This window comes from Notolepis coatsorum (assembly GCF_963971535.1).
Source record: "Notolepis coatsorum genome assembly, chromosome: 3".
In the NCBI taxonomy this organism is placed as follows: Eukaryota; Metazoa; Chordata; class Actinopteri; order Aulopiformes; family Paralepididae; genus Notolepis; species Notolepis coatsorum.
The window spans coordinates 102447206-102471093 of record NC_140167.1 but is presented as its reverse complement, the minus strand read 5'-3'; the positions used below and the strand labels follow the sequence as shown (position 1 = coordinate 102471093).

General features: G+C 41.0%; 1 protein-coding gene across 2 annotated transcripts in view; it reads right to left on the bottom strand.

The window, feature by feature from the left end:
* The window catches only part of mospd2 (motile sperm domain containing 2), a 98613-nt gene that overhangs the window by 67840 nt on the left and 6885 nt on the right, over positions 1 to 23888 (bottom strand). For both annotated transcript variants that reach the window (XM_084310834.1, XM_084310835.1), the window contains exons 3-8: positions 21954 to 22109; positions 18962 to 19048; positions 14880 to 15034; positions 11899 to 11959; positions 9743 to 9781; positions 8682 to 8806 (exon numbers count right to left, since the gene is read on the bottom strand). In XM_084310834.1, coding sequence (XP_084166960.1) covers positions 8682 to 8806; positions 9743 to 9781; positions 11899 to 11959; positions 14880 to 15034; positions 18962 to 19048; positions 21954 to 22109 — 623 coding nt within the window. The remainder of the gene's footprint in view (positions 1 to 8681; positions 8807 to 9742; positions 9782 to 11898; positions 11960 to 14879; positions 15035 to 18961; positions 19049 to 21953; positions 22110 to 23888) is intronic.

The following is a 23888-nucleotide window of genomic DNA, read 5'->3' as shown; positions in this document are numbered from 1 at the left end:
GTATTTGGAGCTTCAGGCGATCAACCAGAACGATTTGGGCTTATTGCATATAATGTGTCATATCTCACGATCTATGGAAAAAGACTGGATTATTTTGGAAATGGGGCAAAGTTTAACGTGTAACAAACTACAGTGTGTAGAAATCAACTAATTAGTCAGTAATGGACTATGAACAATGCCTGTCAAATGAGCCATACTATTGTCTCCATAGCTATAATACAGAACACACGATGGGTCTACAAACATCGCTAAAATAGTCAATAACGCTGGCGCCATTTAGTAAAGATGGCGAAAGCTGATGGCAGTCAATGAGTTAACTGGAAGAAAACCGGATAGCCATGTTTTTCGCTCTTTTTTACTTAGCGTGGTTTCAGTGGTCTGCCGTGCAACAATGCTCGCTAATGCATAATGTTAGCTAACTACAAGAATACTGCGCCTGCATGATGTAATTTACTCATCATTAGTAGCAACATTTGTAAAACTCACAAACTTGTGTCCACAGAACAGTACAGACTCATGTGCAGCACAGATAGAAAATATTGTTGCATCTTTTAACAGGACAATGAAGCCAAGTACACACTTTATGCCCACAATAGTGTATTCCACTAAATGGCTATTATCGCGTCTTTTCCTGGAATTACTAAGAATCACCAAAACTATACTCATATTCAAAATGGTATAAAACGGAAATGTACAGATGAAAAAACAATCCGTTTTGTACATGTTGACTGGAAGCAACTTGCTGATAATCGACGGGTGTATTACAGTGGAGGTTATTGCATGACAACTAGTGAGGCAGTACTTCACTAGAAATATAGATATATATATATTATTATTAATATACGTATATAATAAAAAAATATATATAATAATAAAAAATATATATATATTTTTTTATTATTATTACCGTATTATTTTATTTTTTTATTAGAAATGTTTTCCTCTGTGAACAATGCCAGTGAATTTGAACAAAAACAATGCCAGTGAATGCAAGTGACAGCTCTGAGCTCTCTGACCCGACTGCAGTAATGGACAGCTGTCAATCACTTACTGCAATAATGTTGCACAGGTTTGGCATATAATTATCCAATCAAAATAGGCTATTTGAGTTTAAAAAAGACGGGTCGTGAGACGGAGCGCACTTGATTGATCGCGTTCAGGTCGACCACATTGTGTTGACTGACAGCCTTGAAATCCAATCAGAGAATGCCTGGCATTGCCTGCGGACCTGCAGCTGGACTGGCGTCAATGTTCTAGATGTTTCATCATCTCACGTGTGCAATTTGCCTGGAAAGAGACTGGACTAGTGAAGAAGAACATTCATTTGCCTAATATAATCATTCATATTTTAAGATCTTTATTCAATTGTTGAACTTCATCAACTTATTGTGCACTGCATCGTTTGATGATATATATATATATATTTTTTTATCTCAGTTGAAGACAGTAGTGTAGTTCTAAATAACATGTTGTAGCTAGCTAATAGCTATATTAGGTAATTATTTTTGCAAAGAATTATGGATGCTGCTCCAAACATCGTAGATCGGATCCTACGGGAATCTTTTCACACATTCTCCTATGAAGAAAAGCTAAGAGTAAAAGCAACCGGGAGACCAAAACCTAACATCAACTTGAGTCAACTACCAGCTAAGTATGACAAGGTGCTGTGGTTAACTGGGAGCATGCAAACCAATCGCACGTATTGCTGGCCGTGCATCATGTTTAAGTCTGCTGCTGTAGGTTTCGGGTGTTCAAAGTTTGCAAGAGAGGTACATTTACATTTACATTTACATTTACATTTAGTCATTTAGCTGACGCTTTTATCCAAAGCGACTTACAAGTTCTGTACGACAAGCCATCAGGAAGGGCACAACTCTATCAGCTGAGTAACAATGTTCATCAAAGTGTTGAGTGCTACAGTGTAGGTTAGTTTATTAGGACAAGTGCATGACAGTACGGTTAGTTAGGGTTAGATTTTTTTTTTTTTTTTTTATAGTTTTTTTTAAAAAATTCAGATAATGGTTGAAGAAGTGCGTCTTTAGTCGACGGCGAAAGATTGGACGTGATTCGGCTGTCCTAACTGGGGTGGGTAGTTCATTCCACCATTGTGGGGCAAGGACTGAGAATAGGCGACTTCTCTTTGATGACCCTCCCGGAGCTTGGATAGGAGTAGGTCTGAGGCGGCCAGAAGATGCAGAGCGTAGGGGTCTTGAGGGTGTGTAGTTAGAGACCATTGACCGGAGGTAGGCGGGAGCGGTTCCCTTTGCCGCACGGTATGCTAGGTCGAGGGCCTTGAAGCGGATTCGTGCAGCAATGGGGAGCCAGTGCAGGTCCCTAAGAAGTGGGGTGACATGGGCCGACTTCGGTAGGTTTGAGATCAGGCGGGCCGCTGCGTTCTGAATGAGTTGAAGAGGCTTAGTGGCAGTGGCCGGGAGGCCAGCGAGCAGTGCATTGCAGTAGTCGAGGCGGGAGATGACTGTTGATTGGACGAGGAGTTGGGTGGCTTCTTTTGTCAGGAAGGGGCGGATCCTTCTGACGTTGCTCAGGAGGAATCGGCAGGTTCTGGTCGTCGCTGCAATGTGAGCAGAGAAGTTCAACTGGTCGTCGAGGACAACACCAAGGTTCTTGGTACGAAGCACGGCGTCATGGCTATCGTTTACACTTTCCATGGGAATGGGAGGATTAATGCACGCGTCTCGAGACGGAATATTCAACGGAAGATAAGATCGGTCGAGTTGGCAATGCTTTTGTGTCGACTTGAACTCGCTTGGGACGAAATATCGAAGGATGGATTTTATTTACAAGTGATCTGAAGGGACTGGGACACTATTTCCTCGTAAAGAAGTACATCAAATGGTGAGTGGATTTAAAATATATATATATATATTGGGCCGCTGCGTCCAGTGTGACGTGTGTGTGGCTGAAATGCGTGCGTTTACTTTTGAATTACCCGCATAATTGTCCTTTTAAGTGTTAGATAAAACCCATCTGTGGCCTCGTGCAGAGGAAGGTGGTAAATACATGTTAGAGGAGAGGAGACTGAGGAAGGGATGCTATGTGTCTGTCTGGTCACCAGCTGTTCCTGAAGTCTGGGGCCAGGCGGATGTTTCTCAGGAAGTTTGTCAGAAGGTTATGGGAAGCTCCTTGAGAGAAAATCGGTTCCTGAAGTAATCAGGTGTTGTGGCTGATGTTTGACTGAGAGGCTGAGGTTCAGCAGCTCGTTTTCACTTATTCACGTTTCCCTCGATATTCCAATGTACAGTTTTGCTTGTACAGTTGTACAGTTTCCCCCACCCCACCCCCCCCACCCACCTCCAATGTACAGTTTCTACGTCAAATGTATATACTATTTTTTTTTAGACTATTTTTGTATCACAAACAGTACTGTATTTGCAAATCTGGTATGTCATAAATGTATAGATGTAGCAGTACTGTGGGGCGGCTACGTGGCGTAGTGGGCAAGGCGCTCGCCACGAAATGCTGGAGACGCTGGGCTCGTCAGTTCGAGCCCAGCGCTCCACATTTGCTTTCAGTTTAGCTGGTCGTCCGTACTAATACACATTGGCCGTATTAGGGGGTGGGAAACTGATGGGTGGGGATCAAGCGTTGTGGACAGCGACTCCTACAGGTCGGTTGGTGCGCCTGCGCAGTAGAATCAGGAAGTGTCGGGGGCAGCGTGAGCCTCCCACGCGTTACTCCTCGCCACTGAGAGATCGAGCTGCGCAGGTGAAAAGATGCGACTGCTGTTACCTCAAGTACCGGAGGGGACTTGTGCTATGTATGACTTAGTCCACATTGCAGCCGGCTTGTGGGAGGCAAGAAACAGCGTACGTGACAGGGGAGGGTTGAATTGGATGATACGAAATTGGGATGGGAGAAAATATAGAAAGTGGGAGAAAAAGTGGATCAAAACAAAAAAGATGTAGCAGTAGTCTATCTGTATGTCATATGTTATGATGAATTGAAAATGGGGGACCCTGATGTAAACAAGACTAAAGTCTTTCTCTGGTCTGCATCCCCTTAACAAGTGTGTGTATTGAGCTGTACTGTACCCATTCTGCAATCTGTTAATACAATTTTCAATCAATCAACCAATCAATCAAACCCTCAACGCTGAGCTGCTTTCCTGTTTTCTCAGAAAGTTGCCTCCACTCACAGAAACAACAGTTCAGTCTGTGTGATAGTGAGGCCTTTTGATTACAAAGATATTTCTGGGAAGAGTCAGGAGAGCATCCTAGTGATCACTAATCAAGCCCTTTCCTATGGCATTCAGATTATTTGTTGTTTTTGAGAAATGAACACCAACCTATAGAATTAGTTTGCAACTGTAATACAGTTCAAAGGGGTTTGGATTGGAAGCATTTCTCACAAGACACTCACATATTCTTCCAGACATCAGAAATTAGAATAAGAACTGTTTGAATGGTTTTGTATGTTACCAACTGTCAACTTCTCACAGAATGTTTAGAATCTTTCTTCCAGCAAGACAGCAAGTAACCATGGTAACCACTCCATAAACATTCCACGCACGGTGTAACTGAGGGGTACAATTCCCTGACTGTATTGAAGAGTATGGTATATTAAACCACTACTAGTTATGTACTTTAATTACTGGCCATACAGTACATGAATATATATGGTGAACACCCACACAAGAATACGGCAATGACACATAAAGTACTATTTAGAGGGTATTTATTATTATCAAGCAACGTTAGGTTACAGATTGAGAATTATGCTTGCGCTTGTATGGCGAAGAACACACGTAAAGTAAGTCAAGAGCGTAAGTCAATGAGAATAGTATGAATACTAAGATGGGTCTAAACTGACGCCACCTGTGGTATAGCAATTACATAGGCACACTAGTACCAGCTGGAGACACTGGGGGGTTCCCTCCGGGTGTAAGGCCGGCCGGGGTAGAGGAATGTTCGGGTACAAAGTCTGGGTCAACGAGGAATAACGAGGTTCCAGATACAGGAGCCAGTGCAGTACTCCCTTGATCAGTAGACAAAGCAACAGCTATAATCCAGTATGCTCGACAGCATGGAAGACAGCTAGCCAGCCTCTTCCTAGAGGCGGGCTCGAGTGATGATCCTCACGGGGGGTAGATCCCAAACGATAGTGGGGTCGACGGTTCTCTGCTCCAGCAGTCACGGTACCGAAGCAATATAATCCAACCAGAAAAGGTTCTGCAGTCGCCGGTGTAGGTTCTCCGGTGTACATATCCAACGGTTCTGGTCTAGGACTCCTCGGGTGGGGGCACGAGTTTAGGCCGCCCAGCCTGGATAAGTGCACTAGCTATATACACGACGAACCGGTGGTAATGCTGGTCACTGAAGAATGGTAGCCGCACGATACACTATAAATGATAGACTATTACTTCACATTAGAATAAGTCGAACTCAACGGTACTGCGTTAAACTCTGACACTTTAGCAATCTATTCGCACGCGGTTCTCAAGGCTCTATTTAGAGGCAAAGTTGCTCACTCCACTGCACGTTGTCTCGTGGTGAAGGCATCAAGGTTTTAGAAGACAAGTGCTGCTGTGTACACCTGCGCCGTATTTATACGTAAGGTGAATTATCTAGTGCCAACCTCAGTTCTGTCTCGTATTACTGCGCAGACCCTGGACATGTTGAGACATGCCTGGAGTTGCCTTTGAACTTGCCGTTGGGGGCTCGGTCGTTGGCGCCTAGGGGTCGCTGTCCAATAGGAGAGCGAATATTACTCTGGTTTGTACCCAGGTAAAGGGATATTCCGTGTATATATACAAATAATATACAAGGGATATCAAACGATATACAAATATTATACAAGGGATCTCAAGCAATAAATATATATATTCGGTTTAATCTGACCCTTTGTAACACACGGCAAAGATACACAGCACACTCAATCAAACCTTCAACAAATTGACCTGATCTGCTTTTATTTTTCAAAGGGCATAAATCTGTAAAGACACATCAAATGCCAAAAAAAGCATGCACCATTGACTGAGAATGGTCTGTTTTATTGAAATCGTCACAGCAGTAGTTTGTTTATACTTCAGAAGTATGATATTTAAACATGGTCCCCAAAATGAATGGAAGCGAATGAGGAGCCTGACACCTGGGGGTGTTGCAGCCTTGGGGATGTTTTAAAAATATAATTTAATTTAATATATAATATAATATAATAATTTGTGCTTCACCAAAAAATTGTCAGCAGCCACCACTGGTGTATTAGACCCATAGCTATAATTTAAGATATATTTTAAGCACTCGCAAATCTCGCAGTCCCCCCCATTGATTAAAGCAGTGGCGTTCTAGCGCCCTCTCACGCATTAACACTTTCAGTGCCAGCCATAACGTTGATTAATGTCCTTGAGTGCCATCATCCACTTCAATGATAGCGTTTACGCATAATCTATGTTTTAAATTATGGCTATGTGTCTAATCTGCCCGTCGCTTATCAATGACTTGTTTGCAGTCAACATTGTCGAAACAGATTTTATTTTCTTTCTCTTATTTTTTTTTTTAAATAATAGGTTCATATCCTTTTTATAGCATTTCGAAAAGCTATCGTTTTCTCGAATATTTCCGGAAAATAGAAAGATTCCGTCATAAACGGCATTTATTGGAATATTCTCGAATACACTAGACACGTTGTCATTTGTCGGCCTATTTATGAATCGTTTTCAAATAAATGCTAGATTATCGATAGTATATGTGTACTTATGCACGCTATAGAAGCGAGCCGAGAAATCGATTATCTTATTTCCTCAACAGCACACACACACACACACACACGGGACACGCTGTTATCTCAGTGAAGACAGCTCTGATTATCCTAAAACTGGTAACATAGACTCCTTACCTTAGATCAGATGTTCTCCAAAATGATTATTCCAATTCCTGATCGCCATTCCAAATATCGATCCAAATATCGATCGCGAAATGACGACATAACACGACTGTGGCACTCAAAGTGTTAAGGCAAGCGATGGCGCAGAATGAGTTAAGCATGTATTGCCAAATTTAGATGATGAATAAAACGTTGAAGCTTGTAAACACATGCACGATGACAAGTGGACAAGACCATAACAATGCGCACTGCAGGCTGTTTCTCCCCGCGAGTCTCCCCTCCCCACTACAGGTGTCGGGTGTCCCTAAAACAAAACCTTTTTTTTTGTATCCACTTTTTCCTCCTTATTTTTCAATTTTTCTCCCATCCCAATTTCACCTCGCCAATTCTCCCCTCCCCTGTCTTGAACGTTGCTAGACTATGCCTCCCACTGGTCGGCTGCAGTGAGGACAGAAGCCTTGCATCACGTGTCCCCTCCGGTACACGAGGAGGCAGCTGTCGCATCTTTTCACCTGAACAGCGTGATCTCTCAGTGGCGAGGAGTAACGCGTGGGAGGCTCACGCTGCCCCCGATACTTCCCGATTCTGCAGTACAGGCGCACCAACCGACCTGTAGGAGTCGCCGTCCACAGCGTCCAATCCCCGCCCACCGGCTTTCCCACCCCTAACACTGCCAATTGTGTTAGTATGAACGACCAGCCAAGCCGGTAGCAACGCCGAGAGCTGGGCTCGAACCCAGCATCTCCTGCGTTAGTGGCGAGCGCCTTGCCCACTGCGCCACTTAGCCACCCCCTAAAACAAAACCTTGAATGAATTATATCATGTTTGTACACAGCAGGAGCAGGGTCATTACATTTTTACAGTTTTCTTTCCTTTTCTTGTTCGCCCAATGGAAAGACACACACACACCAAGTAAAGTTGGTGTGTCATCAACACACACGCCAACTATCTCCTGCATGCGGACCCGCGGACATGATCTCACAGCTGATCAAGAAGAAAAAAAGCAATAGCCGGTACATACTTTTCCGGACTGATCATCTGAGCTCCTCTCCAGTTGAACTGCTACTGTGTTTAAATCCAAAATATTGATAAATCCAAATGCTATTGTGTAACATGTCATCTCGGCTTCACGTGCAGTTAAATCCTCTCTACAAGTGAAACTGAAACTTAACAAGCCTAAGTTGTTAAAGGGGCAGTAGGCAATTAATTTACTCAGTGGATGCCTGAACACAGAATGACACCAGTATGACTACCACGGCAAGCCTATAGAAAATTATTCTATTTAATAATAATTATAATAAATATAATAATAATAATAAATTCCATTTGTACCGCACTTTATATTTGTGAAAATCTCAACGTGCTACAGGAGATAAAGATAAAAAGTTAAATGAATAAAAACAATTAAAATGAATAAAACAACTAATGAAATGGAAGAACATAAAAAAAAATATATAATAATAAGTACAAATTTAAGTAAAAGAATAATTCAGGCCAATGCCTTGTTATAAAGAAATGTATATATAATAATTATAAATATGTTTTTCCTGTTGTACCGAACTCGTACCGAACCGTGACCGCAATACCGAGGTACGTACCGAACCGTGGCTTCTGTGTACCGTTACACCCTTAACGCCTGGTGATACTAAATCCAAATTGAACTCGGGCATTTGAAAGATAATATATGTATATATATAAATGTGCGAATTGGCTATAACAGTCATATCACATTGTAATTTGTACTGGAAAACTAAATATTGTCAAATACCGTCAATACTCAAGTTATAAGTTATAACAGATTGTAAATGGCTAGGGCTTATGGAGTCTGAACAACATACCGTTCCTCCCATGTGAAGTGGCAGGTGTTCAAGGTCAATGTATGCCAGGACTTCTGTTCTCGACGTGAACTTGAGCTTGCCAATGGCATCTGGACCCAGCCATGTCTTCACGATCTTCCACGCAGCTGCAGATGGAAAGACATTTGGCGTTTTATGTCCAAACCGACTGGATGAGTACGTTGTAGCTCAATGAGTAGAGCAAGACATCGACCCTGCCAAGAGTCTGTGGTTTCCGATCCCTGTGTAGCAAAATGGGTAACAGAATGTGGCACTAAGACTGCCAGGGTTGAGGGTTCAGTTCCCACTGGATCTACCCATGCCACAAATGTATGCACTCATGGTACTTGTGACTACCATAATATATCAAGTTTATATTGTCATCAGTAGGACAAGTAGTGATGAAATAGTACTCTATTCAAATTTCTACTTAAATAATTGTATAAAAGTATTAGATATTGAATGTTCTTCTGTAAAAAAAGAAAATCTGAAAATACACATTCTAACCAGCAAGCACCAAGCCGACCTGAGTCAACCTTTCATTTAGAGCCTGTTGTTTGGACTCCCTGGCCTAGTGGAGGCTTGGCACAGAATATTCAGAATGCCTATTTAACAACAACGGTTGTAATACATTGGTGTTTTATTACTAGATCTTGTAAACAAGTCATAGTGGGACAGTAATAGCATACTTTTCCAATGTTTTACTTACTCTGCCACAGCACAGAAATTAGGCATTTTCTTTCAAATGAGGTTACCAATGGTTACAGGCAGCCATGTTGGAAGAAAGATAACTACACAAACGTTCTGTGCGGAGCTTCTATTGACGGCTAATCGATATATCAATGGAATAAAAAGGATATTTGCTTTAAAAAGGCATTGGAGTAATTATTCATAATTACATTATTAAGATCCCTAAAATAGAAATACTCAAGTCAAGTACAAATACTAAACTGTATTCAAGTACAGTACCTAAGTTAAAGCACTTCATTACTTTCCAACCCTGATTATTATAATTGTCATCACTTTCTAGGGCTACATAACAAGAAGACAGGGTTATAGCTCACCATTCATGATCCAAGGCATATCCACTACAATCATTTTGGCTGAAACGGTAAGAAATAAAAACACAAGAGTCTGTATCAGAAACAACACTACATGTACCCAGGCTTATTACACTAATCCAGCTGGAAATATCGCTGATAAATTAACCAAATGAACGGGAATCAGGATAAACACATTATGGTGGTGCCTTCTTCACTCTTTAAAAAAAAGGAACATTTCACTTTAGTAGAACTCTTGAAGCTTCAGCAGTCTTGCCTCTATCTAAAGGCTAGTAGAACTCTTGAAGCTTCAGGAGTCTTACCTCTATCTAAAGGCTAGTAGAACTATTGAAGCTTCAGCAGTCTTACCTCTATCTAAAGGCTAGTAGAACTCTTGAAGCTTCAGCAGTCTTACCTCTATCTAAAGGCTAGTAGAACTCTTGAAGCTTCAGCAGTCTTACCTCTATCTAAAGGCTAGTAGAACTCTTGAAGCTTCAGGAGTCTTACCTCTATCTAAAGGCTAGTAGAACTCTTGAAGCTTAAGCAGTCTTACCTCTATCTAAAGGCTAGTAAAACTCTTGAAGCTTCAGCAGTCTTACCTCTATCTAAAGGCTAGTAGAACTCTTGAAGCTTCAGGAGTCTTGCCTCTATCTAAAGGCTAGTAGAACTCTTGAAGCTTCAGCAGTCTTACCTCTATCTAAAGGCTAGTAGAACTCTTGAAGCTTCAGCAGTCTTACCTCTATCTAAAGGCTAGTAGAACTCTTGAAGCTTCAGCAGTCTTACCTCTATCTAAAGGCTAGTAGAACTCTTGAAGCTTCAGCAGTCTTACCTCTATCTAAAGGCTAGTAGAACTCTTGAAGCTTCAGCAGTCTTACCTCTATCTAAAGGCTAGTAGAACTCTTGAAGCTTCAGGAGTCTTACCTCTATCTAAAGGCTAGTAGAACTATTGAAGCTTCAGCAGTCTTACCTCTATCTAAAGACTAGTAGAACTCTTGAAGCTTCAGCAGTCTTGCCTCTATCTAAAGGCTAGTAGAACTCTTGAAGCTTCAGGAGTCTTACCTCTATCTAAAGGCTAGTAGAACTCTTGAAGCTTCAGCAGTCTTACCTCTATCTAAAGGCTAGTAGAACTCTTGAAGCTTCAGCAGTCTTACCTCTATCTAAAGGCTAGTAGAACTCTTGAAGCTTCAGGAGTCTTACCTCTATCTAAAGGCTAGTAGAACTATTGAAGCTTCAGCAGTCTTACCTCTATCTAAAGACTAGTAGAACTCTTGAAGCTTCAGCAGTCTTACCTCTATCTAAAGGCTAGTAGAACTCTTGAAGCTTCAGCAGTCTTACCTCTATCTAAAGGCTAGTAGAACTCTTGAAGCTTCAGCAGTCTTACCTCTATCTAAAGACTAGTAGAACTCTTGAAGCTTCAGGAGTCTTACCTCTATCTAAAGGCTAGTAGAACTCTTGAAGCTTCAGCAGTCTTACCTCTATCTAAAGACTAGCAACCACTGCTGTCCGCTGTCAACACCGCCAGGCTCCTCATTCACTTCCATTCATCTTGGGGATATAATCTAAACATCATACTTCTGAAGTATAAACAAACTACTGCTGTGCGGATATCAATACAACAAGACAATTCTGAAATGAAAGGTACACGTTTGATTTGGCATTTATTTGTTAAATTAAAGTAAGTTTAAGTGTGCTGTGCCGTGCCGTGCATCATTGCCTTGCATTGAAAGTTTAGGGAGTGGTTACCAGGGTTATGCGCTGCCTTGGTGGATTAAAGATTCTGTGATGGGATAGTGAAAAGTTGACTGTTGGTCAAACTACACCTCAAATGAGAAATAGTCCCTTTATTAATAATTTGAAAATGGCAACAATAGCTCATAAAAACAAGTACCTTTGACAAAGAAAAATATATTATACAGAATACTTCTGTATAGTTTGATGTTTATATGAATATGAATATATGAAGTATGATATTTAGACTAGGTCCTCAAAATGAATGGAAGTGAATGAGGAGCCTGACATCTGGGAAGAATGGTGGTGTTGACAGAGGACGACAAGGACATCAGTGGTCACTAGCTTACTTGTAGATGACCCTAGATAGAGATAGGACTGCTGAATTTCGGTAGGACTGCTGAAAAGTTCTACTGACATAAAATGCTTCAACAACCTTTTCCAGTACTTACACAGAAACTTCGGGTAATAGATTTTGAAGCAATTAATCATGTACCGCACGAAGTCCATGTCCTGAGACAGAAAATAAAAAACAGAAAAATTGTGTTACTAAGGAAAGAGAGAAAAGGGACCCTCACAGACGCCCATTGACCGGTCAAAGTGACTGAAACTGTCACAAGTTTGTCAGTGATTTTGATAATTCTTGCTTTCAACCATTGAATTCTCAACACCCAGCTTCCTCATACCCTCAGTGTGAAGAGTTTCCTCAGTAGTACTAAACAAGAGTATTGACATCAGTTTCCTCAGTACTACTAAACAAGAGTATTGACATCAGTTTCCTCAGTACTAAACAAGAGTATTGACATCAGTTTCCTCAGTACTACTAAACAAGAGTATTGACATCAGTTTCCTCAGTACTAAACAAAGGTATTGACATCAGTTTCCTCAGTACTAAACAAGAGTATTGACATCAGTTTCCTCAGTACTAAACAAGAGTATTGACATCAGTTTCCTCAGTACTAAACAAGAGTATTGACATCACAGTTTCCTCAGTACTAAACAAGAGTATTGACATCACAGTTTCCTCAGTACTAAATAAGAGTATTGACATCAGTTTCCTCAGTACTAAATAAGAGTAATGACATCACAGAGTTTCCTCAGTACTAAATAAGAGTATTGACATCACAGAGTTTCTTCAGTGCTAAAACTAGATACCAAAACAAAAAGAAAAGTGTGTGCAACTTCTTTCAGAAATCTAAGTAAAGCTCCTGGATTGTCTTCCTTTTTTGAAGAATGGTAGATGCATCTAATCTGAATAATTTTGGTCCAATCACCTGCAACTACTAGTAATGGTCTATATCGTTAAGTACAAATATTGGGACTTTGGGAGACAGCCGGATCAGATCAGTACTCGGTATCGATACTTTAAACTCAATATCAGCAGTTGTATTTAGTCCATTCCTGACAGACATCATGAGGTTGATATTTACTTCCCGATTGCAGGAGTATAATCCCCTCTCAAGGTTCAATGACATCAACAAGCACATAAAACAAGGGACAATTAACAACAACTGGCTTTGACTCAAGTGGATTTTGACCTCATGTGCAAATGAGAGAGAACAGCTTATTGGAAATGGATTTAGTGTTGCAATTCCTTTGTAGTGGTGGTGGTAAGGGATCATTCGTGTGGTTTGTTTCACAGCCGTCCCTGTTGCTCTTAGTGAAGGTTGTAGCACTGAACTGGTTCATATTGGGATACTCGATTATGATTAAAGCACTACTTCTAAGAACCAGGTCCGTGATTGTGTTTTTTGAAGGAACTTGAGCTATGTAGATTCCACTGTTGAATGTAGAGGATGAACCACTTATCCCTATCCTATTCACCTATCAATCTATCTGCCCATCCAATCTCATCATCCCATCATCGACAGAGGATCAAATCATTGCAAACTAGAGACATGACGTCAATCCCGTACAAAGAGGGGGTACGGTATGCATGCCTTTTTACGATCTCTTCTTTCAGGTGAAAAAAAAGTGTATTATCATACTAGGTTAATTAGCACTGTCAAACAACCTGCGGATCCATCACCAGAGGCGGCCCTTATAGCCTGGCGGCTGTCTAGCGAGCTTCATTGCTATGCAGCAGACTTCCCTGTGAGCCTTAATGAGATCATGCTGGCGAGGGCCTACAGCTCGCACCGTGGTTCAACCAGCTTCCATACAGCGGCTGTCCAAAGCTGGTCTTCTAATCCACTCGTTTCATTTTTGGGTTTCAGAGTTACTATCTATGCTCACTCTGGCCTGTGTATACATCATTATTGGATGTTATAATATTTGGAACCTAAGGAACCCATTCTAGTGACTGACTGGTCCTTAAGGTCTGCCGAGTTTGCTCAGAACAGGATAAATCAGCATTTCACTATGATGCCCTAAGCTCATGGAATGAACTCCGGGCTAGATCCACAAAGAATGGATTGCACCCTTACTTACAATTCATTATGAATTGAAAATGGGGGACCCTGATGTAAACAAGATGAAAGTCTCTCTCTGGTCTGCATCCCCTTAACAATTGTGTGTATTGAGCCATACTGTATTGTACCCATTCTGCAATCTGTTCATACAAGTTTTTCAATTCATAATGAATTGTAAGTAAGGGTGCAATTAGCACCGTGCAATCCATTCTTTGTGGATCTAGCCCCAAGAGTCCTTAAAATTTGAGATTCTCCCCTCTGTTGCAGAATTTAAGACCTTGATCTCCAACCTGTGTCAATCAAGTTGTACGTGTTTTAATTGATATGCTATCCTTGCTTTTGTCTACCCTCGTCTTGACTTTTTGTTGTGTTTTTATAAGCCGTGTGATTTTATATGCTTTATTTATGCTTATTTCTGTATGCACAGTCAACGCGACTGTAAATGAGGGAAACCTCAGTTGCCTTTCGAGTTTAAATAAAGGTTTAAAATTTAATTAAGTGTGTGTCTTAACTGAGGCATTTCTCCAAGAGAGAGCTCAGCAGATGGAATGAGCCGACTGAAAGAGAGAGAGGCTATAACAGGAGGGTGAGCACCGGCAATCTGAGACAGAGTCTGTGTGGATGGATTAGGCAGTTCACTTGGATTGACTGACCGGATTTAAAGGTCACTTTAATCTCCAAAGTGTTAAACCATTGGAGAGCATCAATCCCTCCAAGAGCACGGCCTCAAGCGGCGAGGAATGTTAGGATTCTCACCAGGGCTTCAATGACACTCGTAGCAAAGGATGGAGGGGAAGGCAAGCGTGTTCCAATAGGGGTGGTGTGCAATAACGGAGAAAACACTTGTTTCTCTGTGGAGGTTCTATGGATACTAACTTGAAATACAGGCATGCAATTAAAATTTTAATATTAACGTGTGCACATCAAAGGATAATTCAACAAAATAAATTACCAAAAAGAGGGTAATTAAAAGTTTAACTTGTGGAACACACAAGAGATTTGAGAGTTTCTAATGGACTTACAATGTTGCTGATTCCAGAGCCCTCCATGTCGAACACCACAGTGAGAGGCATCCCAGGTTCTCTCCTGGCGTAGCGCTCAAGCCAGAAAGCAACATACTTCTTCTTGTCCACAACGGTTTTTGTGTCTTTGACGTGTAGCTTCACTTTGAACCAAACTGAGAAGGAAAATACAAAAGAGTTGAACATTAATGATTGAATTAAAACTCAGCAATGATTAAAATAAAGCGTTCATGGCCAAGAGACAGATTTAAGTTAGGTTCACGGGGGGGGGGGGGGGGGGGGTATGTAGATTCATAAGATTCCACAGCGGGGGACACTATCACCACTGCTAAAGGAAATGAAAAATGGAAGAAAAAGAAATCCGCTTAATTTACAAAAGTTCCCCCCCAAAACACTTTTCTAAACCCGTTTCCGACTCAGAAGAGAACGTACACTCACTTAAGCCAGTGTACATGGCTACTGAGCTTTAGGTCAGAACCCTGTGTCCAAGTGTCTAATAATAGTTTCCTAAAAGACGAGACTACAACCAAAACTGGTATCAAAACAGGGATGGTCATGAAACAAAATAAAAAGGTTCCCCAACCACCTGTGATCACCGATGACTGATCATCTTGTGCACTCATTCATACACATAGAGACATGTACATACAGATAGAGGAACAGACACACAATACATACTACTACATAAGACTACAGCATGTGCATGCATGCAAACACCTATAAACATTATGCACATACACTATATTGCCGTGAAACACAGACAGTATGTGCATCTCCTCACTGAGGCCGATGCAATGCGCATCTCGATACGGTGCCAACGATACGATACATTAACGATACATTTGAAGCACCGGGCGATGCGATGCGATACGATTCACCCCCTGTTGAGATACGATACGATACGATACGATTCGATACGATTTGATTCAACATAATGCGATTCGGGGCGATACGATGCGATTCAACACGATGCAAAATAATGATACAATTTTATGGTATGACAGAGGATTTGGTTGTATTCCTTATATGCAGCTTATATTATTATTAAAAATAAAAGAATCTAATGTAAGACAATTTATATAAAAACTCTTGGGTGCCTAAGAAGACTTTTGCATAAACTGTCTTTTCTATCCACTTTAGCTAAAAACACGAGAGAGAGAGAGAGAGACCCTCCCCGTCTGAATTGCCGTCGACAGTTGATGATGTCACACACTAGACTAGGTCACTAGGATGCGTCTATACTTTCCGACCGTAGCCGCATTATGTCAACAACACGGAGCCAGGCTGGATGGATGCATGAAGGATATAATTAAGAAACGAATAACCAATAAATGTGAAGTTATCTTTGAACCCCTGTTGTCAAGCGTCTTCAATATACCCCCCCCCCTCCTCACTAATGGTACTGGTGTTGCAGAGTCACGTTAGTTAGTTAGTTAGTTAGACACTAGTTTAGCGTTAGCTGAATGGCTAACTGGCGTTAGCCAGAGGCTACTAGCGTTAGCATGTTGATCAATTCTATTCATGTCTCCTCGACTTCCACTGTTTGTTGATAACTGTGACACGGCTCTCGCCTTATGTAGTAGCGAAGCAATAGTATCTGCTGTGTGTGTGTGCAGTCACAGTGCACTGCTGACAAGTGGATGATGACAAGATGCATCGCGAGTTCAGCCTGACATTTTGCCGATGCGCACTTATTCCACCGGTGCACTCGCATCGTGAACGTGTATGCCGGCGCACCGATGCAAATCGATGAATCGTCACATCACACACATATGCAACACATGTAAAATGACTGCAATGTGATGTAATTATTGTATGATCATGATAAAGAATGTCACCATTTATAATGTGCTCATTTTAACTAATGTACTTTTGGTAATGATGATACTGTGTATGTAATGACCACTTTTAAGTAGGGAAGCCAAACCAGAGACAGGGGTTGCAAATTAGCCGTGGCTAGAAATCCTATATGCATATCTGTATCTTGCTTACAATGGTAACTTGTTACAATGTTTTCTTTTCTCTTAATTTTCCTTGACAAATATACTAATAAATAAATAAACCTAGGCTAAAAAATATTAGTGGTCGACTGATTGTTCAATGGCTGATGTCGATATAATAGTTACAGAGCAGGAATGGCCCGATGGCAGATATAATAAAATCTATTTAATAGGGATGCCCCGATTGATCAGCGATCGGTATCGGCCGATATTCAGTATAAATATGAGATCGGTGAATTCCGATAATGCTTTATTTTCGCCGATCGTGAAAACCGATCGAAAAACATGATCCAATTCTTAGCGGAGTTCTCACTCGCTGACTTCCCTCTCAGGCACACAGAGCTGCAGCGCACTGCCCCTCCCCCTCCTCCTCCTGCCCCTCCCAGACCCGTGTCAACAGAGGCTCCGGCAATAGTCTGCTCTAGTCTAGTGCAGTGGTTCCCAAAGTCGGGGTCGCGACCCAAAGGTGGGCCGCGAGCAGCCACGGGAGGGCCGCGAGATGATTTAAAAAAAAAAAAAAAAAAATTGTCGTCAGGCCACTGAACTTAGAAGCAGGCCAGGACAGTGTTTCTAGTTGTATTCTAAAATTCTATTCTATTGTATTCTAAAATGTGACTACCGGTATATGGTTTTATATTAACTTAATAAATAAACAAAAACGAAAAATCTACTTATTTCAACGAACATTTCAAACTAAATAACAGATTATGCACATAAAACGCTGAAAACAACCGAAGCAACAATAGTATTTTAATGAGGCTATTATTATTATCATTATTATTTTGCAACAAGTTAGCCCTCTCATAAATAGCACATATAAATGAATAACTAACTTGAACTAACTTAATAGGATTGAAGTGATATTTGGCTTAAAAAATCGGTCGCCTGGCAAAAAAAATAAAAAAAAATAAGCCTGACGATGTGCATTGGGCCGCGGCTCTCTGACGCCTTATTTTCTGGGTCCCGGCCTGAAAAGTTTGGGAACCCCTGGTCTAGTGCATGGGACCTCTGTGAGCTAACGTTAGCTACCTAGCTAACGTTACCGTTTAAACAAAATGACCCAGTCAACTATTCACTTTTAGTTTAATACATGAGGCATTGTCTAACGGTATCTAGCCGGCTAGCTACTGATATCAACAAATGCTCCAGCAATAGTCGAGTGCATGATACCTCCGTTAGCTCGGTAGCCAACGTTAGCTCACGTTAGCTCACTGTTTATATGAAATGTCCCAACAAACTAAATAGTTCACTGAGGCGTTGTCTTAACGTCATCTAGCCGGCTAGCAGTAGCTACAGATAGCACCTGATATCAATGTCTTATAACATTGATTCAATGCATATTCGAGCCCCTGGCTTGCATCGCAGTCACAAAAGGGGCTAGCTGAGGGCATGCTGAATGTGATTTGACCAAAGCAGAGTATACCAATAGGGTCCAGCTGCAGCGCCGGAGAATCCTGGCTGCAGCTGGAGGCTACTCGAGTATACACACAGTGGAGCTGTTTGCAGATAGCAAGCATTTTGACTTGTTGCGTGGTGGCGATGTCTCGCAGATAATACAACTACAAGTATGATTATATAATATATATATTTTTATAAAAAATACAAATTAAATTACATTATATTTTTTTTTTATAAAACCAAAAACGATCGGTATCGGCTGATATGGCTCATAGACGATCGGTGATGGGTATCGTGGCAAAAAAACTTTATCGGGGCATCCCTACTATTTAATATGAAAACAATGGGACACAGAACATGAGAACAATGTCTTATTTTCTTTGGTAGATGCACTTTGCAATCTACTTAGTATTTTAAATCAACAAATGTATCTAACAAAATAAATTTTTGGAATCGATTGACACTTGGGGTCAGTTGACACGAAGGGGTGCGCTAAAGTTTTTGTTAAATCAGCCAGTGGGTGCGGTTATCGGCCGATGCCAATTATTCTAATATGCCAGATGTGTGCCTGGTCTATCACTACAAAACACACTGGTAGGACAGTAAGAAAACATGAACTAGAACTTGTAAGTCGCTTTGGATAAAAGTGTCAGCTAAATGACTAAATGTAAAACATGAACATACACAGCTTGTTGCCCTCTTTGTCATAGCCATGGAGATAGACCGCTCCAGTCTCGAACATCCATCTGGGAATGCTGCTCTCAGTGAGGTCTGAAAATAGAAACAGGATCGAATAAACACACAAACAAATTGAAACCTTGATACGGTTAATTCACGCTAGTACTAAGTAATCATCAGCTAAGAATACCTCGGGACGGGATCAGGAGGACTAAACAATACAAGCAGGAAATACAGAGAAATAATATCCATAAAAATGGATGGAATGTAGTCTGTGTGTTCCCAAACAATTTACCTCCTGGAAGAAAAATAAAACAGTAGAAAAACAGATTCCATCCCTGAGGCCTGCTGTAGCCATAGAGCACACGCACCTCACTCAACTCAATACTTATTACACCAAAAAGTAGGTTTCAGTGGTTGTACAAACTAGAGTGTGGCCCTATTGACTTTGCATTTGTTTTGTGGCAAACTAGCCAGAGCTGCAGGCTGAAAAAGGATTCTATCGATCAACATCACTGGTAAGTAGGAAATGGGGCTAGGTTTACACAATTCTGACCTTACCCTTTAAACAACATAATAACTGGTGACCAATTTGGCCATCCAGTGATAATGCATTTGAACTAGGGGTGGGGGAAAATATCGATACGTAGTAGTATCACGATAATTTGCGTGGCGATACTGTATCGATACAGGGACGCCCAAGTATCGATATTTAATTATTTATTAAAAAAAATAAAACATTTTTTTTTGTATATATTTTTTTGTATAAGGAAGTTGCATTGTTCATTTCAATACCTGTAATAGTACAGTATACACGTGTGCATTCAGTTAAGTTGGAATATGACTGTAATACAAACAGTTCAGTTTGTCAGGTCTGTCTACTTGAGAAAAGACCACGTTCTGCAATAAAAATGATTGAAGTGAGATGAACAGACTGAACTTTATTTTATTAGATAAAACATGTTGACAACGTTTTACATTGCAGTTGAAAAAAGGTAATAAATCGCAATATATCGCAATATTAATATTGCAATACTCAGCATATCGCAATATATTTAGTATCGCAATACTATCGTATCGTGACTCAAGTATCGTGATAGTATCGTATCGTGAGGCCTATGGTGATTCCCACCCCTAATTTGAACAGACAATTGGACACTGATTACATCTATAAATCTAATTTCAGGTAAACAAATATTTGACAAACTGAATCTTCTGGCTTAAAAGCACAGTAATTGTTTTGAGTAAAACATGGCAATTTTACAATCAATCCTTGAGAAAACACTGACAGAGAGGACCGTTTCACGGCTGAATGGATGGAGATACTGGTGCTCAGCACACAACAGGGCCTCTTTCTGGGTCCAGACCTAAAATGTATCCGAGCAGCACAAAGACAACCGCTGCTCTGTTCGCTGGGCCTACAGACACACAATGCACAATGTCTGAACCTGATTTAAAGAGGTACTTCACCCATTTTAAGAAGCCCATATAATTTGTTACAAACTGGGAATCATTTCAGTCCATTCCAAAAAGCACTGGAACCAGTCAGTGATTTTCATGTTTTCCCCCTTTTGGTTAGCAATGATTCTTCTTTCTCCCCATGTAAATTTTTGTACATTTGGAGTTTTTCTTTGTGGATAACTTTGGCTGTGTTGATGCATATGGCATGCATTTTACTCAGGGTGTTTGTTTTGCGATGAATTATTATTTTTCAGAGTTTTTTTCCCCTTCTAAAGTCTTTAATTCACTGTGTACAACTTTTAGAGCAATCTTTCTTTGTGTACAAAAATGTCCCATTGACCCCCATTATAAACAAATGTTTTGAATACACAGCCTTTGCAGTTTGATTTTAGATTTCTCTCATTCCTAGGTGGTCAGATCCCTTTAAGTTCTTTTTTTCTACCAAGATGGCGGCATTTTTTCATGTACTTCGTGTGTGTCTATTTCAGCACTTATCCTTCCAGGGACAAATGCTCTTCTGTAGGCAAATTCAATAAATAACTAGATCTAAAATTATTTGAGTGTTTTATGGATGTCATGGTGTGTGTGTGTGTGTGTGTGTGTGTGTGTGTGTGTGTGTGTGTGTGTGTGTGAGAGAGAGTTCAGAACAGAAATGCTTTGTTCCAAGGGCGGCTGGGTGGCGCAGCGGACATTGCGCTCGTCACCAACGCAAGAGACACCGGTATCGAATCCGGCTGTCAGCGTTGCCTCCGGCTTGGGCCGGCCGTCATACTGACTCAATTGGCAGAGTTAGCAGGAGGGAAGTCGATGGGTGGTAGTCTGGTCGTTGTGAACAGCAACTCCTACAGGTCGGTTGGGGCGCCTGCACAGCAAAAGACAGGAAAATGGCGGGGGCAGTGTGAGCTTCCTACACGTTACTCCGAGTCCTCGCCATTGAGAGTCCGCGCTGGCAGGTGAAAAGATGTGACTGGCTGCCTCCACATGTATCGGAGGGGACATGTGATGGGCTTCTATCCTCCCTACAACCGGCCAGTGGGGGGCACATGCGAGCAACGATCAAGACAGGGGAGGGGAGAATTGGCACGGCTAAATTGGGATGGGAGAAAAATTGAAAAAAGGAGGAGAAAAAGTGTGGGGGGGGGGGGGGGGGAATGCTTTGTTCCTACCAAGTTCAAAGCGAGTTTCAAAAGCTTACACACAAAGTAAGTGACCCAAAACAAAAGTCTGGGATAGTCTCTTTGTTTATACAGGTGCTATCGCAGGTAATACAGATGATATAAATAGATCCTCACTTGCATCTGGCTCATTTCAACTGTCAAGATGAACAGACACAAGCCCTCAACCTCATCGGCCTGCGTGACAAGGAAGACGCTCCCGCAAGTGCGTCCTCTTGCACATGCTGGAGGAACACGCGATACATAATTTCCGAGGACCACCTTTCTCCTAATGTGTGATATAGTGCCAATGTCAGCAACTAGTGGTCAAACCCTCCATTGGATACCTTTAAGCGCAGCAGCAGACAAAGAAATTAGCTTACCATTCAAACAGAATTCTTTTCTCCACTGAAAACTGTCATCAATCATTTTCACGGCTTCCTCGACGACCTGATGTCTCCATCTCAGGTAGCTCTTCACCAGAGCATCATCCTTCTGTAGTCGGTCAATGTCTCTGGAGTCATATTTGTCAGATGATTCTGTGAGATGAGACAGGATATGATAAGAGGCCTTTCACAGAATGTTTAGAATGCTCATTTGTCCACCATGTTGGAAGGAACAATGGTCGCTATGTGTTGATATGAGAAATATATCAACAAATGTACTAATAATTTGGTGTCTTATTATTGGATCTTGTAAAGAAGTCAGTGGAACAGCGATATCATGCTTTTCCAGTGTTTTACCTACTCTACCACTGATATTAGACATTTTATTTCACAAGTGGTTACCAATGGTTACAGGCAGCCATGTTAGAAGAAAGAACAACACAAACATTCCAAGGCCTCAACTTAAAAGAAGTTTTTCAGGTATGGCTGGGCGATATGCCTATAATACCATACCGCAATATAAAAAAAAATTTGGTTTGACGATATAACAGTATTTGACTGTTCATTTTTCAGTACAAATTACAATGTGATGCGACATGTTTCTATGTCTTTATATTGTAATTAAAGCTGTGAAAGTTAACGCGGTATTAACGTGTTATCGCTCGATTATATTAACGCCACTATTTTTTTTAACTCACGATTAACTTTTTTTTTTTAATATATTTATTTAACTTTTTTACTAGACTTCACTCAGATGTATTATTGATGCTCTCATTGATACTATGTTTCTACTATGTTTCTGAAGTGTGTGTGTGTGTGTGTGAGATATATATATAGAGAGAGAGGGGGGTGAGAGAGATGAGGAAGGGGCAAGAGAGAAAGAGAGCTGGGAGAGTGTGTGTGTGAGAGAGAGGGGGGGGTGTGATTACTCAGCCCTTGTGTGGGTGAATGTAACAAGTGCCTAACGTTTTCTTTCCCGTATTAATTCATGCACACTTTATTCATTGTTTTAAATTATTATTTTCTTTTAAGTTATTTTGTGCATCACCGTTTTGAATTTGATGCAAATTTGCAATGCATGAGGGTCATCCTTTTGTGTTAAATGGCTGCATAAAGCAAGCATTTGTTGACTCATGTTGATAAGAGTATTAAAACTTGGAAAACTTGGAACTTGAAAAATATCTGTTTAAGGTAGATACTTTTTTTTTTTAAAGAATGCGATTAATCGCGAGTTAACTATGGACAATCATGCGATTAATCGCGATTAAATATTTTAATCGATTGACAGCACTAATAGTCATGGTGCATTTCATTCCAAATTGTCTATTTTCTACTGTTTAACACATTGGGTGCCAACAACGAAAGATCTCGTTATTGGCCGCCATGCGTTGGTTGCCAATAACGAGATTTCTCGTTATTTAATCGTTATTTCTTTTATTAGCGATATCCATAAATTTTTCATCCGTCCAGCCTGACATTATCATTGGAAATGGCTCTGAGCTCAAAAAGGGCAAATACTGCCCCCTATCGTATCCCGGATGGTAATGCACATCATTGGATTGGATTGAGTGAAAAAGTGCATCAGAAAAAAAGTCTGGTCCGGGGTTTTCCCATCTCTGGCAAGCAGTGTCTGTTACCAGATTCCCTGCCGAGGCTCGGAGCAGCTTTCGATTATGCGTTTCGGACTACAACGTTGGATCAATAAACGCGATCAATATTTGGAATGGCGATCAGGAATTAGATTCATATTTTTGCAGAATATCTGATCTGAGGTAAGGAATCTATGTTACCAGTTTTGGGTTAATCAGAGTTGTTTTTCCCAGATTTCACAACGTGTGTGTGTGTGTGGCTTTAGGCGCTGAGCGGGGCACGAATAAATGATTTTTCAGTCCACTTTTGTATTGTGCATAAGAACACAAATACTCTCGATAA